General features: G+C 42.5%; 1 protein-coding gene across 5 annotated transcripts in view; it reads left to right on the top strand.

Annotated features, from left to right (window-relative positions):
- The first annotated feature begins 10,692 nt into the window (after positions 1–10,692).
- AGPAT4 (1-acylglycerol-3-phosphate O-acyltransferase 4) overlaps positions 10,693–26,377 on the top strand; it is an 84,073-nt gene continuing 68,388 nt past the window's right edge. Inside the window, exons 1-2 of one of the 5 annotated variants that reach the window (XM_062641876.1) lie at positions 10,693–10,949; positions 25,893–26,123. In XM_062641876.1, coding sequence (XP_062497860.1) covers positions 25,946–26,123 — 178 coding nt within the window. In that variant the 5' untranslated portion in view covers positions 10,693–10,949; positions 25,893–25,945. Of the gene's footprint in view, positions 10,950–11,516; positions 11,652–13,801; positions 14,962–24,700; positions 24,720–25,892; positions 26,124–26,377 lie in introns of those variants that run through there. The other 4 variants (XM_062641877.1, XM_062641879.1, XM_062641874.1 and 1 more) reach the window with 4 other exon arrangements.

The raw sequence follows: 26,377 nt of genomic DNA on the forward strand, positions 1-26,377 counted from the left end.
TTTTGTCTTCTACAGAATCGATAACCCAAGAGGGTGGGAAGGACAGCTAGGAGACTAATAACATCTGAAAGTGCTCCTGCAAGATTTGCCAGAGTCTGTCTGCTAAAAAGCCCCTTGGCTATGTTAGTAAAGCATGAAAGGCCACAGTCTCCTCTAGTGTAAACCTAGTGTCATGTAAACTCATGCAGCTACACCATATTTACACCAGTTAAGCACTTATACTTGTTCGTAGTTCATGCCCTGATAAATATTTAGGCAGCAGAATCCAAGGCTCACTACAGTCTACACTGACCAGATGTGTGTCAGATTAGGGTACAGCTTCCTCTCTACACAAGTGCAAGTCCTTCCCATTCCCACCTGCCCACACATCACTCCACAGCTGCCACAGCTTTCCCCACAGTGATTTGCACTCAGGTAGTGAGCTGAATGCAACTTTAAGGAGTTCAACTCTTGTCTAATTAAGAAGGTACAATCAACTGATCCATAAACACTTAAGGATCTTATTAATAACTCTATTTTTATCAGCTTGCGTTCCAGACGCAGTAGTGCGAGGTGATCATTAGTGCTGATATTTGAAGTCAGAGAAGTTTTCACTTACTGTATTTTCCCTCATGAGCATTTACCCTCTGCTAACCCACTACCTCTGCCATTACTGTGCTGGATCCCATTTGCTGCTAGCATCCAATATAAAGTCATTTGCTCTAAATTGCTTTAAAAGTACTGATGGCCACGCTTCCAAAAATACACTCTTAGTAACCAGCTTCTAGGCACAATTTTAGGATGCAGGAAACTAAAAGAAAGAAAAAAAAAAGAACAAACTTGAATTGCTTTTAAGTGAAAACATTTTGGAAAGAAGGTTTTCAAAAGCTACTTTCTTGTGGGAAAATATGTATTCTCTATTTGCTTGCCTTCTTTTTTGAATTCAGAAATGGCTTTTAGATTCCCAAAGCTATTTGTAATGAAATAGTTTATCTCTAATATTAAACAACTTCTGCTACCCCAGCCTGTCACTTCTTGCCTCCTAATAGCTGTGGAGTGCTATTAGTAATATTTTAGCAGTTCTTGCAAAGCTTTACTGTGCTTCATATTGTCTAGCGCTATGGCAAAAGACGACTTTTTGTGCCCTTAAGGTGTCACGACCCAGATGGTTGGCGTTTCCTCCCTCCCACCCCCTCTTCTGAGCAGTACTGTAGTAACAGAGCAACAGTCAGAGAGCAAGACATATCATATTCCCACAAGGCTCTATTCCATTAAGAGAAGAAGAGCTTAAACTTGATGGCAAAATCCACAAAATGCTATGAAAGCAGCTGGACCCCTCCAGCTATGAAACACAGTGATTCACCATGCAAGCCCAGGAATTTCTTTTGGCTGTTGGATGAAGCATACCACTCTATGCAGAACTCTTTACTATGGAGCTGCGCAAGCTTCCCTTGTTTTCTTGTGTGATGGAGAATCATTGCCATTTGGAAGTCCATGTATCTTGGTGAGTGAATGTAACACTGTCTGTAAGATCCTTATGCTGCTCTAAACTGAGTACTAGCAAATCCCCTTGTCTTTGTAGAAGCTTTATTAATTTCAAATGGAGTTTGGGAAATTCCCCTTGGCACAGCTCAGTGCAGGAGGGAGGGTACAATTAGGTTTGCAACTGTTTGACCAGTGCCACTGCACAGGATTTGTTTTCAGAGTTCATTTATTTGCCTAAATAAGGTATTTGTATCAAGAGACAAAAAAGCATTTTATACCTGTCAGGTACAAAGTTTTACCTCTGGCAAAAGAGGGAAACTCTTTAATTAATTGTCATGATGTTACTGCACTGCCTAATGTAGGTGTTGTAACAGTGCTAGTGTGAGGTGGAGATTTTTACGCCAAGGGTTTTGCAATTCTATTATCTGTGTTGAATGAAATACTGGTGTGTGTGTGTGTGTTTATATTTTTTTTAATTGTTTGTGATTCTCCTCATGAAGAAAAATGGACAGGAAAAGAAGATGACAGGACAGAAAACACATTTCCGGTGTATAAACAAACTCAGACTTCTAGGTCACTTATGTCTCAAATGCTACAATTCATTGGAAGGTGGCAAGAAAAAGTGATGCTTAGGGAAGCAGCTGCAGCCATCTGTCTCCAAGGAGCAGCTGGTGATGAGATGCTGTTATTAATGAAATGGGATTGCTCACTGCTGCCCATTTACTGCAGTTAGTGTAGCCAATTCTGATTCATGCTACCATTACAGCTACTGTGCCTGGGAGGCAGCAGGCTTTGTTGATAATACTGATAATACTTGGGACACCTGTGTTTTAACGAAGGTGTGAAGAGCACTAGATTCAGAGTGCTTATGTAGACTTTTGTGGTTGAATTGCCAGGTAACTGATTGACAGATCCCAGAGCTCAGTTTCCTGGGTTAGTGATTATTAGTCATCTAGAGTTGGTGAGTAGGAAATGACATTAGCTGTTTTAATCAGATTGCAAAAAATATGAATCACCGGGGTTTGTAGGATTAATAACATGCTGCTAGCATATGTGAGCATGCAAATAAGACAATGCCAAATCACACTGGGAGCAGTTGTGCTAAACCAGGTACATCAAACAGCTGGGCCTGAGCTCAGTGTCTCAGGAGTTGGTAAGGACATGGGTTTACCAGGCTGTAAGTATGCACAAGCCTTTGTTTGCTAACGTTTGTGGCTTGAGCTTAGGAGCACCTGAACTCCTGCAATAAATGACAGCTACTAGGATGACAGTAGAGCAAGAGGTGTCTCAACAGCAATCCAGGTATCTCAGCCCAATCAGTTTTTAACATATCACAGAGAAAAACATCCAACATGTATGGCACTCAGCTCTAGTGCTTCTGTACTTCCTACTGCGTTTTCTATAAAACTGCATTGTTGATGTTTTTAAGCCTTCTTATACAAACACATGCCTTGTCAAAGTAATCCTGATGCTGGGCTATAGAGCCAGTCTTTTCTCATAAAACAGTCAATTCAGAGTACTGTATGTATCAGTTTTCATGAAGGATTATCTAAACTTGTGATTTTGACACTCATCTGACACAAGGTGGTGGGTGTTTGAGACCCATTTGTGAAGCAGGCAGCTCTCTGAGGTGGTCTTGCGTACTGACTGCTCTCAGGTACTCCCTTAGTACCTTAGTACCAGCTTTAGGTGGCCATCTCCAGGAGGTTCACCCCTGCAGGGCCAAGTGGGAGAACTGCCAAATTTCTGGCTGAGCCTTTTGGGCACTTAGCCATAAGGTCACTTAGCACAGTTTCCTACTGAAGAGGTATTTGGAGTAGGGCCTTTCCCTCCAGCAAAGGAACATATTAAAATTGTTGACAAGGGACTCAGCAGTCTCAGGCAATGCAATGCCTAAGGAACTTGAGGACTGGTTTCAGGACAGCCTGCCAATGGTTTGTAAGAGGTTGCTAATTATTATCAATTGCAGTGATTTTTCCAAAGGAAGTGGATTGCAATTGCAAATTCACAATTGCAATTTCACATAGACCACAAAGGAGAAGTCTGAATAAACAACCTTCCATTCACCATCTTTTGCTGGATTCAGCTTTGTTGACTAGCTCCATACCCTGTTGCCACTCCCCTCACTATTCCCTAGGCCCAGACCTTTTCACAGAATCAAAGAACAGAAGGGAGGACAATACAGTGCGGCAGCCTGTGCCATGAAGCAAAGATGGAAGGGTTGATTTCTTATCTATGAAGAGAATCAGGGCCCTTACACAGAGACAGTCCTGGGGATTGCTGTGATAAGTGCATAAAAGCCACACTTGAGACTGAGGTGGACAAGAATATATAGACACATGGGGGCAGCTGGAGGCACAAGAAAGCTTTTCCAGAAATAGTGTGATCTTTTGTGTCCGATAACAGGGACAGGCTCTGCCATGGCAGAGCCATGGCTGAGACTCTTTGGGAAGGGAAAAAGTATGGCATCATCACTGATTTGCACCTACCAAAAAGCATCCCCGTATTATATGCCTTTCTTGTTTGCCAGATTATATCTCTGGCAAATCCTTTTAAACTTTGCCAGATCACATCTTTTTTTTTAAACTTTGCCAGATTAGATCTCTGGCAAATCCTTTTAAGCTTTGCCCCATGCACAGGCAGCAGGACAGCAAGGTTCCAAAACTGGAACCAAACATGTCTTTAATACTACAGTTAAGGATTCAAAGGTAAATGATTAGTAGATGCCAGGAAGGCACCCAGAAAATCTTTCACACTGAAGCAATTTCACTTCAGAATTTATAACATCACCCTTTCAACAATGGTTTCTTTTCATTACAGCCTAAGAGTAGTGTGGTGTTTGAAACAGCCTAAGCACTATGAGGCCTGGGCTTCTCAGAATTACACTGTCATTTTTCTCACAGGTGTCCAACCTTCTGTTTCCTGGCTCCTTTCCTTTTTGAGTGACTGCTGCAGAAGAATGAGCAGATGTCTTCATAAATTTACAGCTATTTTATGTAAAAACGTCCCTCTTTTGAGGTTTTAATGATCACTTAAGAGTTTTATATTCAGGAACTATTTTCTTTTTCTCTGGAAGTTTATTTTTTCTTAATACTGCATCCTTATGCAATAGCTAGTTCTGGACCTGTGTCTGCATCCACTGAAATCAAGGAAATGCCACTGGGAGCAAGATCAGGCCAAATAATAAAAAACTGAGAACTAAGGGGTCAAAGTAAGAGACCTACCTCCTGCTGTGACACTAGAAATATTTAGATTCTCAGACCAAATCTATAGAGGAGGAGCAAGATTAACTGGGAGAAATTAGAGGAAAACTAGTGTCCTGTATGATTTGCAACACAAGACACAGATCTGCTCTACTTAATGGGATAAGGCATTCTAAATGTACAGTGTACTGTATTTTTTTCAGTGGTATCACAGGTATTTGGCAGACCAAGGCAATACCAGTACAAAATCTTATTGGACTCTTTCACCCCTTTTCTCTAAGTCCTGAGCTTCTAATGCTTTTTTTCCTCTCTATTCCCTGTTAGCACATTTTATGCAATCTGTTTCAGAAATTTAGTACTAAAGATGTTGTCCCAAATTTTTTCATTCCTTAATGTGCATAATAGACATTTACAAGAACTGCAAGTATCCAGTTTTTACCCAATTAGGTTTTAGCTAATGCATTTTATTTAAAAATCTATTTCATCAACCACTGGCTCCTTTTAAGAAAGAAAGCAACATTACAGAATGCCAGTTATCTCCATTCTTGAGGGGTCAAGTACCTCAGTCTACAAGGTGGACTACTAATTTAACCCTTAAGTATTGAGGAGCCGTACTTCCCAGAATGTCTCTAAAAGTGTGGGGTCTTTACGAATAATCAGTGGGCTCAATTAAAGTATACAGAATAAAATTTGACACAAATCTGTTCTTCAAATAGATCAGACTGCACAGAAATAATAATATATATATATACACACCATCCATATGAAGGCTGCTGTATAGTGGATATTTCCTGCTACATAGCCAGGATTTAATCCCATACATTTATTGGGAAACAGATGGCTCCCTGATGTTCCCTTCAGATAAAGCAGTCTTTACAAAAGTAGCACATATGACAACACTAGATAGTGACTGCAACAGCTGATTAAGACAAGAGTCGTGTCCCGTCTTGTGATTCCACTATGGACGAGGTGGTGCAGGGTTGGAGGAGCTGCAGCAGGCAATATGTTCTTCGGTGAGCAATGTCTGAGTATTTTGCCTGCCACTTCTCAAAAGTTTGGTTGTTTTTTTTTTTTTCATGACCTTTCCAAATCTGATAATTAAACAAACAGATAATCAAATGCTAACTTCCATGTAAATTTGGCAAGGGAACTAATGTTGCTCCCTGGCAGAATGTAAATGAATGCTTTATGTGTGGCTTAAAGCTGCTGTCTTTTTATGGGTAGGGTGAGTATGCAGCCATTCGCAGTGTCAGGACACTGCTACAGAATTCACTATGAACTAGACCAGGCAGCACATATTTATTGCAGCGATTGCCATTTTCTGCAAGTGTGTAAAAGCTCAAAATGCAAGGCTTGCATAGTTTGTGTCAACACATTATTGCAACAAAGCAGCCTCCTCCTTATCATTTTGAAATAATTATTTCCTTTTCTAAGGGTGGAAATATACATATATATAATCAAAATTAATAGTTGTGTGATTTGTTTCTGTTAATGTATGTGTATACTATATATGCAGATTACGTATTGCCCTTGAAGACCTGGAGAGCAGCCAGTGTGACTCTTCCCCAGTAAACTTGATGTAAACAGAGATATGCAAAAGCAGCATTTGTTATTACAAGATCTGAGCTACTTCAGGTTCCAAGTCGTTCAGGCAAACATTTTGATTTACAGTTTCTTATCTCTTCTTCTGGAAGAGTGGCAGTTTCCTGAGTGTCCTGGTTTCTAAACTGCACTCACCTTTACAGCTCCAAAGTGATCTTTCTTTCAAGACCTTGGAGAAATTTCACCCTCCCACACACACCCATGACCATGACAATAACAGACATAGGATCTCTGTGTTTTCAAGGTGCCACTGAAGCCCTCATCATTCTGTCACTCTCTGAACTATGTGTGATCACATCTGCAAGATTTCCTCATACCACAGACATGTGTGGGTGTGCACATGCGGCACCTGCCTTTGCATGTGTAAAAACTTCTGCTCCATCATCTGCACATTCAGGTATCTCTAAAACCAGTCATCTGAGCCACCAAGTTTTGGTCTGAAGTGGTCCATGCAGAAGCCTTCACTTTAATCAAGCTTTAAGAAATCAAGGAAAACAAAAAAACAAGTCTGTGGCATTTTGTATTAGACCGGTGTGGAGAGAAGCAAGGTCCCTCTTCTCATAGGGTAGGCTCAAGTTGAATACTTAAAACAATTGTGGGAACTACATTTGCACGTATGTAAGGAGTAAGTGTTTATTTTGTGGATGTCAGTAGATGTGAAAATATTTTGTCCAATTCTGCAAAGAGTACCTTTGAAAACTTTTTGTATGGTATGATCCTTGGTATTTATTAAAGGAATAGTATTATTTAAAATGATAAATGCACCAGAACTTATTAGTAGCCATGGACTTGTTGCAGAAAGAGAAGCATGCTGAAAGAAGAAACATGTTTTTTCTGCATCTCAACCAGTATTCTTTCTGTACGTACTAAACTTAGTAAAGGATCAAATTAGACAGTCTGGAGCTGAAATTCCTGTAACGCATCTCACACAACGCTTTTGCTAATGTGTACTCAATTAAAGAATGAGTCTCTTCTAAAATTAACTGTGGCCCCAGGGTTTAGTTTTAAGAGGATGTTTCCATTTGTGGGTACCAGGTGGCTTCTGTGCAGGGAAGTGGGGTTTTTGATTGAAAACAGTGGATCCACTGTATAGCTGAGGTAAACAAAAAGCTGGAGAAGTTAGGGTTAGTCCACATTAGAAAAATTTGCCCACAAAAGATACTTACATGGGCTGCCAAGTGTGTGGTTTTCACCACCCCACCCCCCTTCCCCCCCCATTGGCCTATTTAAACTGGTACACCTGCATCTGTGTTAGGGCTTTTATCATTACAACAAAGCATTGTATCAGTACCTTTCATTTTTGGTTTCCATATTTAACGACACTATTAGCATATATTTACCCATGTACATGTACTTTCATCTGGCTTCCTAAAAAAAAAAAAAAAGGTGCAGTCATGCTCTACGCATCAATCCTCACAATAATTCCTGAACTTGTTAGCTGAATTTAATCAAGCCCAAGAACACAGCAGAAATCTCAGACACAATTACTTTCCCACAGATTTCATAAAGATGGATATGACAAGTACAGGAAAGACTTCCTGTTATTGCCTGCATGGAGGGACAGCTTGCAGTTCAGCCTTTATTACACTCAGCCTACACAGAGGAGGAACATTATGAATGCTTTTAAAGACAGGAAACATATCTTTTATAATCTGCACCTTATTGGATATTAGACAATCAAACTGTAAGACATGCAGCAAGAGCAAACAGGGATTCAAAGAGTCTAGCTGTGCATGGCAGTGTATCATAGCGTATCCCTATGTAGTATCCATCCTATCAATCTAGCAGCATCAACACTAGCAGTGCTGCCTCTCCCTCTAGGTTGGCCTATCTAGAACTGAAGAACTTTCCAGAATAGAGAAGCTCTGGGCTGCAATTAAATTTGTGAAATCGAATTCACAAGGCACTTCAAAGTGCATGTACTGAGCAGGACTGGGGTCCAGCTTTTTTTAGTCTGATTCCTTTTCATCCTCCTTGTTAGTAGCAACTAAAGAACTACAAAGTGAGGACCTCGCAAACCTTGCTCTTAAGACAGAAGCGTTTTTCTTTTCTATGGGCTTTCTAGTCTCAACTATTACCATGGTATCTAACAGCTCCATAAGATTAATACATTTACCTTTTAAACTCCAATTTAATTACGAGGGGTTTATTATTCACATTTCTTTGGTTAGACTTTTGAGAACTAGATTTATCTCTTCACTGGAGAGTTTTCCAGGTGTAAAGCATCCATAAATCCTATTATATTCAGCTGCAGCTTAACACTAATGAAAGCAAGAAGCCAGATTTTTATTATGGCTTCCCAGAAAATGGGGAACATACAAACAAGCAGCCACAGTTTCGTCTCAAGGCTAGATATGTAAAAGATGTTCAGGCATGACCACACACAGCATCAGGGGGCCTGACTTTTGGACCTTTGGCTCTCAGGATAGCACCTATACACTGAGTGAGATGTCTTGGAATAATACCCAAAATATCTGTATGTGTAGTACACAAAGCAGCTTCAAGTAGCTAGCAGGGGATGCTTAGGACAGAGCTGTGCTACTCCCAGCCACTCTCCAGAATTAAGTAGAGGAATTGTAAGGGATTGTAAGTCTTCTCCCTCTGCCTGGAACTGTCCCTTTTTCCAAATGCAGCCACAAGGTCAGTCTTAAAGTATGGCTGCAGAAATGCCCTCTATCTATCTTTATGTAACTGTTCAGCAGTTAGACCACTGGCCTGAGGATGTTGAGTGAGCTGGATTCAACTCCTTCATGACCAAATGGGAGGTAGGTTGCCAAATCTCAACCTCCTAAACAGCACACTCACCCACCCCACCAGCAGTAACCTGAGAGGGCCCTGATGGCACTGCTAGCCCTTAATGGCCCTGACCTAGGCTCCCCATCCACCCACCCTGCATATAGACCATGGCTCCATTTAAGCCCACGTCTGGGACTTCAGTCCTTGCCTGACCTATCTAGTAGATGGATGTGCCTTCTGTTTAGTCTCCTGCCTTGTTTCCTGGGTGGATCTATGCTGTAGCCCCATCTCCAGCTATGGTGTCACTGGATTCCCTTTATACAAACTCTGCACCTGATTCATTGTTTCATCTTGCCCAGGACTCTCTCTGCACTCTGCTGTGACTGCTCTGTTCTGGTGTTGTGGGGCAGAGCTCTGGCTGGTAAGGATACTGCCTGCCCAGTGGTCACCCTCAGCTCTAGGCTCTTCTTCCCTTGGGCACCAAGAAGCCTTGCTCTTGCTGCTCACCAAGAAGAGTTATAGCTTCTTGTTCCTCCCAAATGTGATAGTCAGGACACTTCTTTTCTTGCAGCAACTAGTCTGGGAAGTCTTGTGTATACCCTCTTTCCCCCCTCCTTAACGCATAGTACAACTCCCATTGTTCAGTGTTTGCTTCAAGTCCTTTTAAAAAAGAAAACCAGTTTACACTGAGTGTAAACACTGATGCAATGTGGCTGTTACAGACCAGGACTACAGGGCTCTGCTCTGGCCAGCTCACCCAGGTCTCCCCTAGTTGTTCCCCAGCCTCTGGAGCCCTCCTGGCCTAGTGCAATCACACACCCTGCAGAGGTGACAGTGCTGTCCTGGCGGTACATCACAGAATCATAGAATCATAGAATCGTTAGGGTTGGAAAGGACCTCAAGATCATCAAGTTCCAACCCCCCTGCCATGGGCAGGGACACCTTACGCTAAACCATGTCACCCAAGGCCTCGTCCAACCTGGTCTTGAACACTGCCAGGGATGGAGCATTCACAACCTCCCTGGGCAACCCATTCCAGGGCCTCACCACCCTAACAGGAAAGAATTTCCTTCTTATATCCAACCTAAACTTCCCCTGTTTAAGTTTTAACCCATTACCCCTTGTCCTATCACTACAGTCTCTAATGAAGAGTCCCTCTCCAGCATCCCTATAGGCCCCCTTCAGATACTGGAAGGCTGCTATGAGGTCTCCCATGCATTACCACCTTCCAGTGCTTAGGGTGTTTAACAGGCTCGGTTCTTGCTACTATTCAGGGAAGCTGCTTTTCACTCCACAGTCAGAGCTCCACAGTGTATGTTCGCATTTTCAGAGAGGGAATATTGTGAGTAAGGGTACACGGTGCTTGGATGACTGCCATGTGCATTTATTTTTCTCCACAGCGCTCTGGTCATGGCCTTGGTACTGCTCCCCAGGTGCTGCGGGAAGTGGCAGGCACTCACAGGTGCCCCTCACCCCGCAAGTCTGCCCTACAGCAGTACTCCGCTGCGGCCACGGCCCAACCAGCCCCCCTCCGCCTTTACCCCCGTAAAAGGGATGCTGCGTCCCTTTGGGGACTGGGGCCGCCGCTTCCCCCTCAGAGCCGCCCTTCCGCCGTCCCCCCGCGCTCCCCAGCGGCAGAGCCCTCCCGCTTCGCTCCACTCGCTGTCGGGCGGCGCTCCGCAGGGCAGAGGGAGGCGGTGCGGGGTAGCCGTCGCCCCTCTCCCGCCGCCCCGGGAGGAAGTGACATGGCAGCGCCGATGGGGAGGGAAGGCGAGGGGCGCCCTTTTCTTCCTGGAGCCGCCCGGCGGGTGGAGCCTGGCGGCCCCGCCCGAGCCGGCCGCCTCCCGGCGCGTGCAAACTAGTGGCAGTTGGTGCGGCTCGGCCGCCGCCTTGTCGCTCCCGGTGCCTCAGCGCGGCGCGCATGCCAAGGTCCCGCGGCGCCAGGTACGTGCTCTTTCCCTGGCGGCCGGCGAGCTCCTCAGGTGTGGGGCCGCCCTTCTCCACCCGCCCTGGTGTCTCGTTCGGAAAAAGCAGCCCTGAAGCATCCCCGTCCCAGCTCCCTTCCTAAAACAGCCACCTCCCGGCGCGCTGGCGCGGCAAGCCGAGGGGCCGGCAGCCGCCGGCGGGATGTGCGAGCGAGGCGGGGCGCGGCTGGGCGGGAGGCGGGCTGCGGACAGAAGTTCCCTGATTTATTCGCCGCTGGGCCGGGTCTTCTCAGCCGCCGCCGTCGCCTGGCCCCGTCGCTCCGTTTTTCCTGCGGCCGCCGAGAATTTTGTTGCTGTCCGCGGGCCCCCTTTGTGTGGCGAGCGCGGCCCGTGCCGGTGTTTCCGTGGAAACGGGGGAGCTGCGGCGGCGGCCTTTGCACGCTGAAGGGGGGGCCTCTGACGGCCGGGCCGGATCGGGCGGTCACCGCGGCCCCTTCCACTTTCCTTTCGGTCTTGCCCCGGCGGGGCTGGCGATGGCGGGAGGAGGGTGCGGGCAGGGCGGTTGCTGTGGAAACGGTCCTGTGCGGTCGCCTATTCGGTGCCTCCTCCTCGCCGAAGGCGCTTGTCCGTGGCGGGAGGGGGTCGTGTGGAGAGGCGTGCAGTTACAGTCACAGGTCGCGGTGGCTGATTTTAACATGGTACCGAAAATCGTGCCGATGAGGTGAGGTAGCGTGAGCCGTGGTTGGGCGGAGGACTGGGGAGCCTGCCTCTCTGGTGATGTGCTCACGTGTTGTAAAAGCCCTTCATCTCCCTGTGTCTCTTAGAGATATTTAAGCCGAATTAGGTAACAACCACAAACTGGTTTAAGGTTTGTCGACCGATACCAAGTGGTGAAAGGAGAACTCTGAGGGGGGTGTTGTTTAAATACGAAGTAACCCTTTGTAGCATTTGTTTCAACAAGTGAGCACTTGCATATCTAAAAAGAAGCAACCAAGAAAAGCATCTGTTTGAACAATGTCATATGGAAACTTCTCATCTGTATCTTTGTTATGCATTTCTAAGAGTTGTGTTTCTGGAGCGTGTGTAGACATTTAAGAATGCTGTACCTTATGCAGGTACTTGTATTGGAGAGCAGCCTTGCTGCTGTGTCAAAACTGACAATACAAGAAGTGGAAGGATACAAGAAACATTCTCAGAAAAAAAACCAAACCAAAACAAAAAACACAACCAAAAAAACCCACCACTAACCCCCCCTCCCCACCCCCTCAAGCATTTTGTTAAAACCAGCGATGTATCCAGCTCAGGAAGTTGTGCCAGGTGATTGTAGCCTCAGCTTGTACTGGTAATCACCTCACTAAATTGCAAAAGAATTAAAAGCTGGTGGAGTAGAGACACTATTGCAGCCATATTCTCTAACTTCTCATGTGAATGATAAGATTACTGCAGACATACAGAGGACTGTTTATGGTAAACAAGGCCTATCTCTGTATAAAGACTGACTGAGTGGATCACTAAAGCAGTTGCTTGTGCTGTAGATGTTTCCTGTCATTTACTGACCAACAGCTTTCTCAAGCTGTTATCTGATCTAATGTTGTGTTTTTCCAAATACAGTGGTTTAAAATACATTTCGATCCATTTTAGGAATTTGTGTAAATATTATGCATAACTTTGTTCTTTTCTATTAATGTTTTGCATAACAATGCCTAAATAAACTGTGTCTAAAAATGTAGCTTCAACCGCATTTTCTGGAAGACAAGACGGCCAGGATTCATGTGGAAGAATAAAACAGAAAGCCTCCAATGAGCAGGGGAAATATTGTAGACTGCTGATGGATAAAGGTTGCTCTTGAGCAAAGTTTGCTTGTGTTGTTGGCAAGTACTTTAACAGATTTTTAGTATTATATTTTAGAAGTGGAGAAACTACACAGTGAGGATAATGCTTGCCCAGAGTCACAGAACAGAGAACACTATGCCCAGAGCATGGTAATGAAGTGTGTTGAGACCCAGGAGGTGTCAGTTTGGTGGGGAGGTTGTTTTCTTTCAGCAAGTCTTGTTCTATCCACCCAAAATCCAGGGGCACTGAAGCGTCTTTGCATTGGAATGAGGCATGCTTTCCTGGAATGACAGTTGTACATCATTTACAGTTTAGTGCACTTACTGTTCCATAACAGAGAAGACCTGTGTAGAAGGAGAGTTCTCTTACAGGAACTTGATGAGAATCCTATGCCTGTGCTCTGCCCTGCTGAAAAGAGGCAGCTTACTGTTCTCAGTTGTATACCCTGATTTTATTGTTGGAAGGTGAAGGCCGGCAGTAACACCCCTTGAAATCTCTTCGGTGCAGGAAGACACTGTCACAGCTGTGGTGAGGTTACCAAGATGATATTCCCGTATCACAAAAATGCACTTCTGGGCCTTAGAACTTGTATTAGTAATTCTGGTTTAAATTTTAAAAAGCCAAATATCCATTGCATGATGTAGAAGAGCACTTCCCTAACTAATTGTGTCACTACTGCTGCTGTTGATATGCCCAGGGAAGGGAGCAGATGAACAAGAAGGCAACAATGCATTGTTGTGCAGTGTGCCTATGCTTTAGTCAGTGAAAGCTTTTGCAACTGTGGGCCGCCTTTGTTAGGGAACATGTTATGTGAGTCAAAGCAAATTTCTTCTGAGGTGTGTTTGATTTAGCTGTACTGAATGCAGTGGACTTTTTTTGTGAAGAAACTAGAAATGTGACTGAGAGCAATACCCTGTACACTTTGTTGTGTTTTGGCGCTGGTACGTAGCAGCCCAGTATGTGTTTTTTCCCCAGGTGCTTTGTCCACAGGCTTGCTTTGCCCAGTGATTCAGTTTCAGGTGTTTGGGAAAGTTTGCCCACCAATCTTTTGGTGGTTTTAAACTCATTCACATCTGACTGTGTGGTGAGTACCCTGAGCACCTCTGACTAATGCTTGTGTGCTGCACAGAAACTGCTGACTCATTTAATTTTTATACTTTTCCCCTGTCTTCCTCCAGAGCCTTGGACTAGAGATGTGGTAGGGTCAAGGTAAGGTCAGGGGAAGAGGAAACAGAAATGAATGAGTATAACTGTATGTGTGGCAAGGATGAAGATGCTGAAGAAAACCTTCTTTGGTAATGTGAAAAAAAGATGATGGCTGTAATGGATTTCCTGAAAAGGTACATAATAAACCATATGTTAGGATCCAGGCAAAGCTGTCGAACAACTGTAGTGATCCCACAACTGGGAGATGCTGGTTTATGGTCCTGTTAGTGGTATGCTCTTCATTTTGAACAAAAAGCCTTTTTACTCCTTTGCCTCCGTTTGCACTTTCAGCCCTTCTGTCTGTCTGGTTATATTCTGCCATGAAGAGCTTAACACTGAAGTCATTTTCTGCTACTTGCAGAAGAGCTGACCTGGCTTGAGGTTTCTGCTGTAGCATAAATAACAGGAACAGAGAAAGACAATTAACCAGTTCTAGGCTGGAAAGTCAGAGGTAGAGGTCACTTAGCAGAAGGAGCTGCAGGCGGGGACAAGCACACTGATTTCACATGTATCTGTGACTGTTTATTAACGCCTGAAAAATTTCTGGTGTGCACTGGATTTCTTTTTAATCTGACCAACAACAGTTAAATTTCAGTCATATTTTCCCAGCAGGATTCAGGTGAACGAAAAGGTTTGCCTGTGCAATTCAGTTAGCAGATTATGCAATTTTTTTTACCTATCAGGAAAAGGGGAAGAGCTGAGTTAAACCCTGCTGTTAAAGATGGGGAAAGAATATATTTGGGGGAAGTCTGTGTGTAGAATTGACATGTGACTTTTTATCAATTTAAACTGTCAACTACTGTGTGAAAGTTAAAACTGTGTCCTGTTTTTCCCTGTCTCCATGTTATGCCTCTCTTTATGCATCACAGTTTGCCTTTTAATCATGTTTTTCAGCACTTCAGAATATACCATTACTACAGATGTTGCTTTTATACTTCTGGAAGGTCTGGAAGCATTCTGCCTGCAGGAGCCTACACCTGCACTTGAATCATGTATGAGGTTTCCCTCCTTTAAGTCACAAAGGCTTTAGTTTGTTTTACGGTTGAGGGTATGTTTAAACAGTGCTTAAAATTGCACAGACATTTACATTTTTTATTTTTATATTGAGCCTTCAGTGTGTCACTGACTGGTTTTCACACGCCTATGCCTGTACTTCTGAGAGTGTGCATAAATACTGCATTTCACCTAAGATGGAGGCAGAGAAAGGATTTATTCTGAATTTAAGCCTTGCAAAATGTCTCAAATTTATTTGAAGTTAGCAGGACAAATGCTCAAAGCAAGGCTTTCAAAAAGATTTAGGCACCTGAAATGGTGCAGAGATGTAAAAAATCCAGGTAGATGTTGAAGCACCTGATGCTTAATTTAGTGCAAAATTTATAAAAATGTTACTGGATTCTTACCAGGATGTTTAGGAACTGTAACATCTGCACACTTGCCATCCAGTAAGGTTAAGTGCTGTTGGATCAAACACTATCTCTGAATGATTTTGCTGGAGGTTTAAGGTGGTTTTGCCACCTTAGACCTGGCTAAGGTGCTGAGAATACAAGTGCATTAATTAGTTGTATTTCATTTGACTGGTTTTGAGGGATAATATTTTCTGAACAACAAGGACTGTTGAAGCTTGTCAAGAGGTTTCTTTTGGCTTCAACAGGATTTGAATCAGGTCCAAAATGAAACTTCCCTTTATTATTGGACTTGATAAATCTGGGGATTGTGATGAAGGCTTTTATTCTCTGAAGTTCTCAAATTAAATAAGGCTGTTTGGGGACTAATGATCAGGAAAATGAGGACGCTGGAAGTATTTTGAGTTCGTGGTATAGCAAAATAATTCTGAACACTTGTGTCTTGGAGGCAGAGGTGAGTCAAACCTGGTGTAGAATGGGACCACTGAAATGTGGTTAGGCAGCCACCATGTTTATTTGGATTTTTGCCTGGCATCTGTGTCGTGGTTTAAGCTCAGCCGTAAATCATACAGTTGCTCTCTCACTCCCTCCTCTTTCCTTCCCCCGCTCCCGGAGGGATGGGGAGGAGAATCAGAAGGAATGCAACTCCCACGGGTTGAGATAAGAACAGTTTAGTAACTAAGGTATAACACAAATCACTGCTGCTACCACCAATAATAATAATGATAAAGGAAATAACAAGGGAAGAGAATACAACACCTCACACCCGCCAACTGATACCTCGCCCCACCCAGCAGTGAACTTGCCCTTTCGGGTAACTCCCAGTTTACGTCCTGGGCATAACATGCTGTGGTATGGAATACCTCTTTGGCTAGTTTAGGTCAGGTGTCCTGTCTCTGCTTCCTCCTGGCTTTCCCTCCTCCCTGGCAGAGCATGAGACTTAGAAAGTTCTTGGTCAGACTAAACATTACTGAGCAGCAACTAAAAACATCGGTGTTATCAGCGCTGTTCCCAGGCCAAAACTCAAAGCCACACCACTGCACTAGCTACTAAGAAGGAGAAAAAAATAACTGCTACTGCTGAGCCCAGCACAATCTGGATGTCTGATTGTGTAGTGTATAGGTGCAGCTGAGCCTTACAGTGAAGCCGGCATTTATTTTAGAAACCATGTCAAACACATCTCAGCTGTAAGACGTGTTTCCCTAAGTATTGGGTGTTACCTCTTTAAGGCAGGAGTTGGTTTTCTTTGAATAATAAATCTAGAAGCTTCGCTGTCACATTCATTCTCCAGCTGAACTATTTTCTACAGAAAGAAGCATTAGAAAACACTTAATGAATAAATATTAGTGTTCTGCTTATCCCATCTTGGTGTGGTTACATCTTGTTCATACTCTCAAGTGTCATATGATAGTATACAGCCAAATTAAATTAATATTTGGAGGTTAAAAAATATCTTGTGTTTTTCTGTAACATTTACTCAGTATTCAAAGAGCATGCTAATGGATGTTATTTCCTATAAGTTAAAAATATGCAAATGGATTAGCTGAAGGAGGCAGTCTACTGTAATAGAAGATCAAAAAAACTAATAGCTCACTTGGAGTTGTAATCAGGTGGATGGCACTTTTTGTTTCTAGCACTATCAACAACATCTTGTGATTTGTCCTGGAAGCTTTTGCTCTATCCCTTCACATTTCAGCACTGTTCCCTCATATCCCTGTGATTCAGAAGCATGGAGGATGTGGTGTGTCCCACCCCACTGTGTCTGTGGCAGTATTGTCAGCGGGGCTCAGATCCACCGAGTGGGAGAATGTGGTTGTTGCCAGCAGGCCATAGAGATGCTCAGTGAGAGACACTATGTTAAAAGTATTCATGCTGTTTTCTGAGGGGACAGTAGAAAATTTGTTACCAGTTCACAGGCTGGTGGTGAGAGTCTCACTTGTAAACCAGTAGTACTTCCACCATGGTGTTTATTTCAGTTCATTGATTTATGCCCAATCTCTGCCAATTTTCAGATCTTTTTTTTAAGATTTTTGCTGCCACAAAATTCTGTATTATTCATTAGTTGCATTTTATGGCTTTCTTAAGTAAACAAAACAACAAAACCACACAGGTTAAGAATTAGACTTCTAGGAAAAAGCTGAAAGAGGCTATCCAGAATTACTAAAATGTAAATCACGGTTCCAGAAAATATAAAGTGGTCAAGAATACCAAGGAAAGAAAATTAACTTTTTCCCAGTGCTGATGATTGTTGTCCTTGAAGCACCTAGCAATGCCTTTAATTCCTTCTTTGGTAGAAGCAATGAGAGATGTATGTTTGTTTTGATACTAAAGTTGTAGCTTCTGGTTTATAGTACAGAGCCATTCAAGTTGTTGATGAATACTTGATTTTCATTTCTTGAGAAATGGAGAAGGGAAGGGAAAGTAGGGTTGTTAGAACAGCGCATCTGGATTGAACCATCTCCTGCATTTATGCGTGTTGCATTATGTGCTGCCACTGAAGGTCCTTGTGGGATGCATCCATTCACTCTGCTGTCTATACTGGCCTGTCAGAAGCTGTTGCAAGGGAAACTTGAACATGGACAAGAAGGGAAATAAAGGAGGATGAAAAGTGCTGGTCTGTGTTGAAAGCTGGAGCCTGGGTAGCTGGCAGGTTACAATTCTGGACCTGGGTGTGCCTTGGATTTGCCATGTGACTGTCACAAGCTCTTGAAGTGTTGTTCTGAGTTCCCCATGTGTGAGATGGGGACAGCAAGACAGATCTTGTTAGGCTGAGTTCAGTAACCTCTTCTAAATGGCTATAGCTTTCCACGTGAGAGGGATGGATAAATCCATGAAAGAACTGACAAAAATCTACACCGTTTTCTAATCCTATCCGTAAAGGGTTTGATCTTGCATACAGAAATGGACTTGCTCATGCTACTAAGTCTGCTGAGGGGATGTGAAACTCCTCTGCCTGGATACAACTCCTTACATGTGTCAGTGGCGCCGAAAGCTAGCTCTCGCAGAACTGGAGTTAGAAGATGATACTTCTGTAGTCTAACTTTGTAACTAGCTCATTGTGGGTAAGAATAGGAGGATTAAATATTTAAAGCTTTGAATTAAACATGTCATCCATGTTTCCTTGTTGCCTCACACCTAAAGCTGGTTTGGATGCAGGGAAAATATTTTGTCCGTTGAGAGTATGGGCAGTTCCTGTACCTTGTGCTGACCCTTGTGTTGCTGTGAATGTAATTTACAGTTCTTTATAACAAGATGAGAGTGATGAGTATTTGGCAAGCATGAAGTCTTCATAGGAGACACCTGCTATCCCCAAAGCTTCCCTATTATCAAGAGAATGTTTGAACTCCCAGCACAATTAAAAGAAAAGAAAAAAAAAGAGATAACCCTGGTTTTATATCAGCTCCTTAATAATCCTTTGTCTGCCTTCCTCCCTTCCCCTATTTCTTTGGGATCTTCTAAAATATATGTTTTAATAATAACCACTGGAGAGCTTGGTATCTGTTCCTGTGTTGGATCTCCTTCTGAAATGCCCAGTGCAGAGATAATCAGCCGTACTGCTGTTTGTCTTTGATGCTGGGTAAATACCATGGTGCAGGTGGCAGCATCCTGCTTCACTGCTCCTGCTGCGTCTGTAGTTTTTAATGTGTTAATTTCCTGTGCACAGGAGTGATGGTGTGGATCTCACCATTGAGAGATTTCTCACAGGCCATGCATTAATGACCAGTGGCTTAACTAGGCAGACTCCAATCCCTGTTCTTCAAGTATACAGTTGCCTTAAATGGTCCATGACTGTTCTGTACACAATTTCATGTATCATAAACACAAAAGGATCCGTACTTGGGCACATACATATTTATATTTATATTTATATTTATATTTGAGAAGGTTTATTTATTGCAGACATGCAGATTCTGTTATTTGATAGGCCATCTGTACTTTTGCAGCAAGCCAGATAATCCACTGAGGTGATTTTGTAGAAACATTTTTGGGGGGTTGTTTTTTTTATAGAGGAGGATTCTAGATGACAGTAATGTGTGGGCTTTATTACCTTTGACTAAGCACTTAATGTTGCCTATGAGAGCAAATATTAAATTGGCTATGAGCATGATGCAGTTGCTTGTCCTAGGCTCATTGCTGTTGTTTACTCTGGTTATTTTTGAGGAATTATCCAGGTTGCTTATATTTGTGTGACAGCCTAGCCCACATCCTGCTTAGATTCTGGGTGTACTTTCTGGTAAATTTTTATTTGCTGTTTAGTCCTGCTCACTTGCCTAGTCCCTAAGTTTGACTTGTGTTGGTTATGTTGCCGTTGTTGGCAGCACAAGTAACTTACTCGATTAATGAACCCACATAAAGTAAATGAGGAAACAGAGGGAGTCGGTGGTCCCCAGGACTGAACACTGGGGCTGATCTCTGAAAGACTCCTCCAGGTCTTAAGTATCTTCATGCAGCTCTTTTTATTTTTCCCAAGCAAATTGGAGGTAACTGTGCTTTGGGAAAAAAAAAAAAAAATATATGTGAGTTTATTAAAATACAGAAACTTGAGTGAGAAACAGTTGAAGAGCAATGCTTGACATGCTGGGAAGAAGCCTTGCCTTCCACAGCTGTTTTTGTGAACTTAGTGTTCTGCTCCTGAGGTAACTGCTGTACTTTACCCTGACACAGTTTTTGAGAATCTTTCTAGGAGCTTGGAACAGAAGTGTTCAACTTCAAGCGGTTTACCCTCTTAAAAGAAATGCTTCCCTCAGCATCAAGCCTGCAGTGCCTAAACACTGCACTTCCAAGGGATTCTGTATTGCCTTGTGTTGAAGCCCAGCTCCCTATGGCTTCCTTGTTCAGCTCTCTCTTCTCTGTACATTTCATGCTCCTCGAAGAAGGAGCAAGGCTGAACTGCTTCTTACCAGAACTTGGGCACCACCTCCCCATCTTTCCTGCTCCTTCCCAGACCAGCAGAGAGTATGCATACACAGATAGAAAGCTTGTCTCCTGGCAGACATGCAGGGTTTGTGTAGCTGTCTTAGATCACAGCAGGAAGAAAACAGAAAAGGGGAAAGAATTATGATATGGTGACCATTTCAAAAACTCCTGTGTTACTTTCATTTCTTCAGATTATACTCTAATTATCTCTGTGCTCAACAGAAAATAAAAAAGTTTTGCAGCAAGTCTGTAAATATGAAATCTTCGAAGTTGCTGGTAGGTGTTATTCGTTCTTCAGCCTTTGAAACAGCCAAACTGACCAATCTTCTTTGTAGTGGACTGTATTACAAAACATGCAGTCCAGGAATGCATGACTCCTCAGGAAAACCTGAAAACATTCTTAAGTTCCCTTCACTTTAGGGGAAGGTCTTAAGATATGCTCAAATTCTTCCCGTTTGGGACTTTTCTTAGGAGGTGTGGTGGGTTGACCTTGGCTGGCTGCCAGGTCTGTGTCAAACTCCTTTCTTACTCCCTTCCTCAGCCAGGCAGGGGAAGCAAATAAGATGAAAAAGCTCATGGGTTGAGAGATCACTGACCAGTTTCCATCACAGGCAAAACAGACTAATCTTGGGGAAGATTATTGATGATTAACAATAGAGTCGGGCAGTGAAAAAACAGAGACAAAACTAAAACCACTTTCCCCCCAAGCCTCTTCTTCCCAGGCTCAACTTGAAACCTACCTCCCTGCTTCTGCTGCACCCCGAGTCGTGCAGAGGAATGGGTGATGCAGTCAGTCCATAACAGTTTCTCTCTGCCTCTACTTCTTCCTTGCACTGATGCCTTGCTTTTGATGGGGTCCCTTCCACAAGGTACAGACCTTCAGGAACAGACTGCTGCAGCCTGGATCCCCCACAGAGTGCAGTTTCTGCTAGAAAACCTGCTTCTGAGTGTGGTCCCCTCCATGGGTTTCAGCTTCCTTCAGGGCACCTGCTGCATCATGGGCTCCTCCACAGGCTGCAGGATGTGTGTTCCACCATGCTCCCTCATGGGTTGCACTGGGACAACCTGTTTCACCATAGTCTTCATCACAGGCTGCATGAGAATGTCTGCTCTGGCACCTGGAACATATCTTCCCCCTCCTTCTTTACTGACCTTGGTGTCTGCGGGGCTGTTTGTCACCTTTTTCTTGCTCCTCCTTCACAGCTGCTGTGCAGCATTCTTTACCCTTAAATACGGAGGCACCAGTGTTGCTGATGGGTTCAGCTTTGGCCAGTGGCTAGTCCTTTCTGGAAGTGGCTGGAATTGGTTCTGATGCTCCTGGTGCCTTCTCACAAGAGCAGTCCCTGCCCCTTCCTTCCCCCCCATCCTTCCCCCCCCCAAAAAAAAAAGTGCCAAACAAAATACCCAAACAAACAAACCCAAACCAACCAACAACCTTGCCATGTAAATCAAACACAGGAGGTAATGCTCTAGTGTTTCTTGGGGAAAGTGAGAAGCAGTTCAAACCCTAACGAAGCATGAGGCAGATAGACGGATAATTCTTCCCGCAGACCTGGGGTTTCTTTCGTGTGGCATGTACAAATACATTCTCTTTGAAAATGAACACAACCTCACTTTTGCTGACATTTGATGCTCAGTGACTTGCCTTACATATATGTTTGATATGCAGAAGAGGTGTTAAAATGGAGTCCAATATGAAATACAATGGTGCTGTCCGTGCTGTTCTGATGGTAACTGAAATTCACTTAAAGAAATTCACTACTGGAACTGCTGTAATATAACCTGAGCATATTTTCATAGTTGTAATCTCTGTAATGCATCCAGGCAAGAATCTGGTTTATATGAGAAAATGAAAGAATGAGCAGCATCATCATGTGCTTGGTTGTTCTTAACTTGCAGCAAAGCATTTAAGGACTATATCAGATTGTTGACATAAGTGAAAACCTTTGTATAGACTTGAAATACACTGTCCTGAAAAAATGTGTAAAGTGCTGTTTTGCTTCTATGTGTAAGTATGGACAGTGCTAGCTTAGTCTAGCATCTGCCAGGTAGGTACCATGTTCAAGGCCAGGTTGGACAGGGTCTTGAGCAACCTGGTTTAGTGGAAGGTGGCCCTGCTTGGGGCAAGGGGGTTGGAACTGGATGATCTTAAGATCCTTTCCAACCCTAAGCATTCTGTGATTCTGTATTGCTTTCCACACCCTGAGGACTCGTTTACTGCTTAAACTTTGGACAAGGTGGGTGACAGTTCTTTGCTTCATTGTGCTTTTGATAAAAGTGCAAACAGTTGTGTTCTTTACAAGATCACTAATTGTAGCCTTGAAACTCTTACAGACTTTGAAGTATAAAGTAGCATTTTTAATTGGCAGCAGCCTCTCCTGGAGAGAGGTTTTCACCTTGCCTATCACTTCTGTGTCTCGGTCAGTTATTCTAAGCAGAAGGAAATGCAGAGTAGTTGAAGTAGAAAGCACAGTGGATCTTGCTGAAGAATGAAACTTGGAACAAAAAAAAAGGTAGAATGAATAGTTGTGGAGTTAGCTTTTAAACCTGATCCATCCTGTGATCTTAGTTGCATGAATAGATGCTTGTTGGCTTGCTCCCTAGGCAGACATTTGAGGTTTGAGTATTTTGTTTTACATCCAGAGAAAAACTGTTACTAAAGAATGACCCTATCTGTTTTTGATGTTCTGGCTGGCCATTTTTTCCTAATTCATTTTAAGGGGTGTTTGATAGAAGAGAGCTTCTTGGCAGCTCTCCGATCTTAATAGCTTCTGAGAAAATGCATTGATTGGCCCTTTTGTTTTCAAAAGATTGCTGTGATTTTCAGTCATTATCTATAAGGAAATCAGTGTAATTTATTAAACCAGCATCATGGATTAAGAATTAAAGACCTGATTCTTTTATCATTTAAACTGGTGTTATGTTGATATTACCCATGAGGAACTTTAATAAGACAAAGAGCAAGTGGAAGAAGCTCCTAAGAATTCTTAAAAAGCAAGTTTCTGGACCTGTTTAATAATCTCAGAATGGATTCTTGAAAATAAAATTCTAATTTTTTTCTGTTGCTTGTACCAAGGACAAACTGCATTTTTTTTGAGTGTGGATAATGAACAGTCCAAACAGTATCATAAGAAAAATATCTTACAAGAATGAGCTTTGCTTATGCCTGAGAAAGAATACTTAGTTAGCACTCTGCATACAATGTTTGCAAATTTTGCAGGGAAAACAGCTTGCATTTAATCAGAAGAGAAAATTAATCTTTCTAGTCTCCCTGTTTTTTACAGAAGCAAAATACAAGCAGTTCTCTAATTTCTTGTTCCTTTCACAAGCAAGTTAGGTTAGATGTCTTTCAGTGGTATGGCTTGGGAAGATTTAGTTTGCCTATAAAACGTGTTTTAGAAGCTTTGCAGAATTGAAATTTGATGATTGAGGTGTGAAAGGAATAAATTACTTCCAAACATTCCATTGTGGCTTCATAAAATTGTAAGACAGTAATTATGTTTTATCAGGGTCATCTCATCTTTATTTATTTTAATTCTGTGAAGTTTTGTTTTAAAGACCCAGTGTGGAGTAAATTATTCACTTAAGCATAGCATTTCAATGTAATTTAATGCAGGAATTAGTCCACAAAGCCTGTTGATAACTGCTTACTGCAGTAGATTTCTGCTGATTATATCAAGTAGTGTCCACTGTAAGTAGACAGTGCTTTAACCTTATAAGGACAATAGGATAAACCCAGTCATCAGGGGGTTTCGGTGCAGCGCACAGTCTTTTAAACCATTCAGTATTAAGTAAGAAGTAATCTCATCCTGCTACTTGTGAAGTATGGTAGTCTGAATTAGGGAAGTGAAATCTTGTATCTTTCACTGTAAATTCATTCAAAACTTGGGTTTACTCTTTTTTTACTCTCTTGTGTTTGGTTTGTTTGTTTTTATTTGTCTCTGTCTTCAGAGTGTGCAATGGAGGAGTTGGGACATGAATCACTGCAGTGGTTCCTACTAGACAAGATTTCTCAGTTCTACTTAGCCTTCAACAGAAACAAAGCCTTTGGTCAAAGCCCATGCTAATAAGTTGTCTGCCACCCTCAGAAACGTATCTTTAATAGAATGGTTGGTTAAAGCTGGAAAAACGTTTTCCAAGTATCACGACAGCAGTTATTACAATGAACAGAGGCCTGTTCCGCGGTTCTGAGCTACAGATTGTGTCTCCTTTGATACTGAATAGTACTGCAAGATTTAAAGGGAACAAAGCCTGTGATACACAAAGGGCACATTTTCCTTGCTAATAATAGGCTTGGGACTGCCATAAACTCTTTATTCAACAATGCATATTATCTTTCTTAAATTTTTTTGATCTTCTTTGTGATTGAAAACCTGGCCGAATATCTTCCTAGCACTTTGCAGCAACTCTTGTGTGTGCTCTTCACTGTGGTAAGCATAGCCAGCAAGGTCAGTAAAACAAATGTTTAGGGCACTGATCTAGACTCAATGCCTCACATAATGGGTCTCATATCAACTAAAAGGATAGGCATAAAGATTTTTTTGATCAGTTAATTCCCTGAGATGCTGACAGCTGCCATTTTGTTATTGCCTATGACTGGCACATTCAGAAATAGTGTCTCAGGGCTTCCTCCCTGGGCAAGCTCTCATATGTTTCGAGGGAGAAACAGTGGAGCAAGATGGCAGCACCTCCTGCTTAACTGTGTTTAAAGTAGTGGTGTGTTGTTTACTGTCTTCACATTTTTTCTGCTAACAAATGGGACTGGTGGTGGTGGTAGGAATGGTGGGGGAGGTCAATGAGTGTTTGGTAGGCCAGTATGTTTGGCAGAGAACACTTCCTCTGAATGCTCAGCTGCTAAGGTTGGACCAGTCCTTTCCAAAATTATACAAATGTTTCTTCAGCAACCTAAGAGTTGATTTTTTCTTGGAAACACTATGGGTCATGTGTTAGTACCGTTGTTGATGTTTCCTTTCTGGGCTTATGTAGTATAACTGACAGAATTACAGTGTCAAGGCATAATTGAACAACTTGTGTGCATTGCACATAGCCAAGCTTTTATTTTCTTGCCAAAGTCAACTGATATTTGAATATGACAAGGGAACAAGACAACAAAGCTAGAATTAAGGGGCTTCAGCTACTTTATGGGGAGCATGCTGGCATAGCCTGTAGAGGAAGGCACAACTCTAAAAAAACTGTAAAGATTGTGTTTACTTTGGAGCTGCTCTGCTATCTGCTCTGAAGATAACAAAGGCCTCAGTACATGTCTTATGACGTACATAAAATTCATATCCAAATATAAGAGGATTATTTTCCTTGTATTTTATCAATGAGGAGCTGATAGAGGAGTATTATGATCCATGGAACAGTCGTATGGTCATGGGTTTTGCAGAATGTGAAATTTTATTTCCCAAGCCAAAAGTAAATTGATTCAGAAATATGGTATTATCTTTCCATGATTAATTTTGCAAATATTGTTATTAGGCATTTTTCCACAATAGAATTTAACTTTCATATTAGTGTATTTAGTGTATTTAAGTGTAAAATGGGGAACTCTGTCTTAAATAAATGCACACTGTAACCACTGATACTGTTTGGTTTTGCAGGTTGTCTTCTGGATTTTGGGTCTGAAGGTACCCTCTTACTTTCTCAGCAAATCATGGACATCGTTGGCTTTCTGAAGTCTCAATTCATTTGCCACCTTCTGATCTGCTACATATTTATAGTGTCAGGACTGATCATTAACTTCATTCAACTTTTTACACTTATACTTTGGCCAATCAACAAGCAACTATTCAGGAGGATCAACTGCAGGCTGTCTTACTGCATTTCAAGCCGTAAGATTTCATTTTGTTTTTAAGAGTATTTCATATTTTGTCTTGAGAGAACTGGTAGAAAAGTTCTGAAACAGATTTAAAAGTGACATATGTAAAGGTCATTACTGGTTCCTACATTACTTGTTTGCATGAAGAGGTGTGTGCTTTGTTGAAATGTCCTGTTCTTCTTAAATGTTTTGCTCTTTTATACTGGATACTTGCTTGACTCAGGATGTTGAAGAAAGACTGCCTATCATTTGGCTATCCATCATGTT

This window comes from Pezoporus occidentalis, unplaced genomic scaffold (assembly GCF_034315485.1).
Source record: "Pezoporus occidentalis ecotype Australia unplaced genomic scaffold, CSIRO_AGI_Poc_V1 ctg7, whole genome shotgun sequence".
NCBI lineage: Eukaryota > Metazoa > Chordata > Aves > Psittaciformes > Psittacidae > Pezoporus > Pezoporus occidentalis.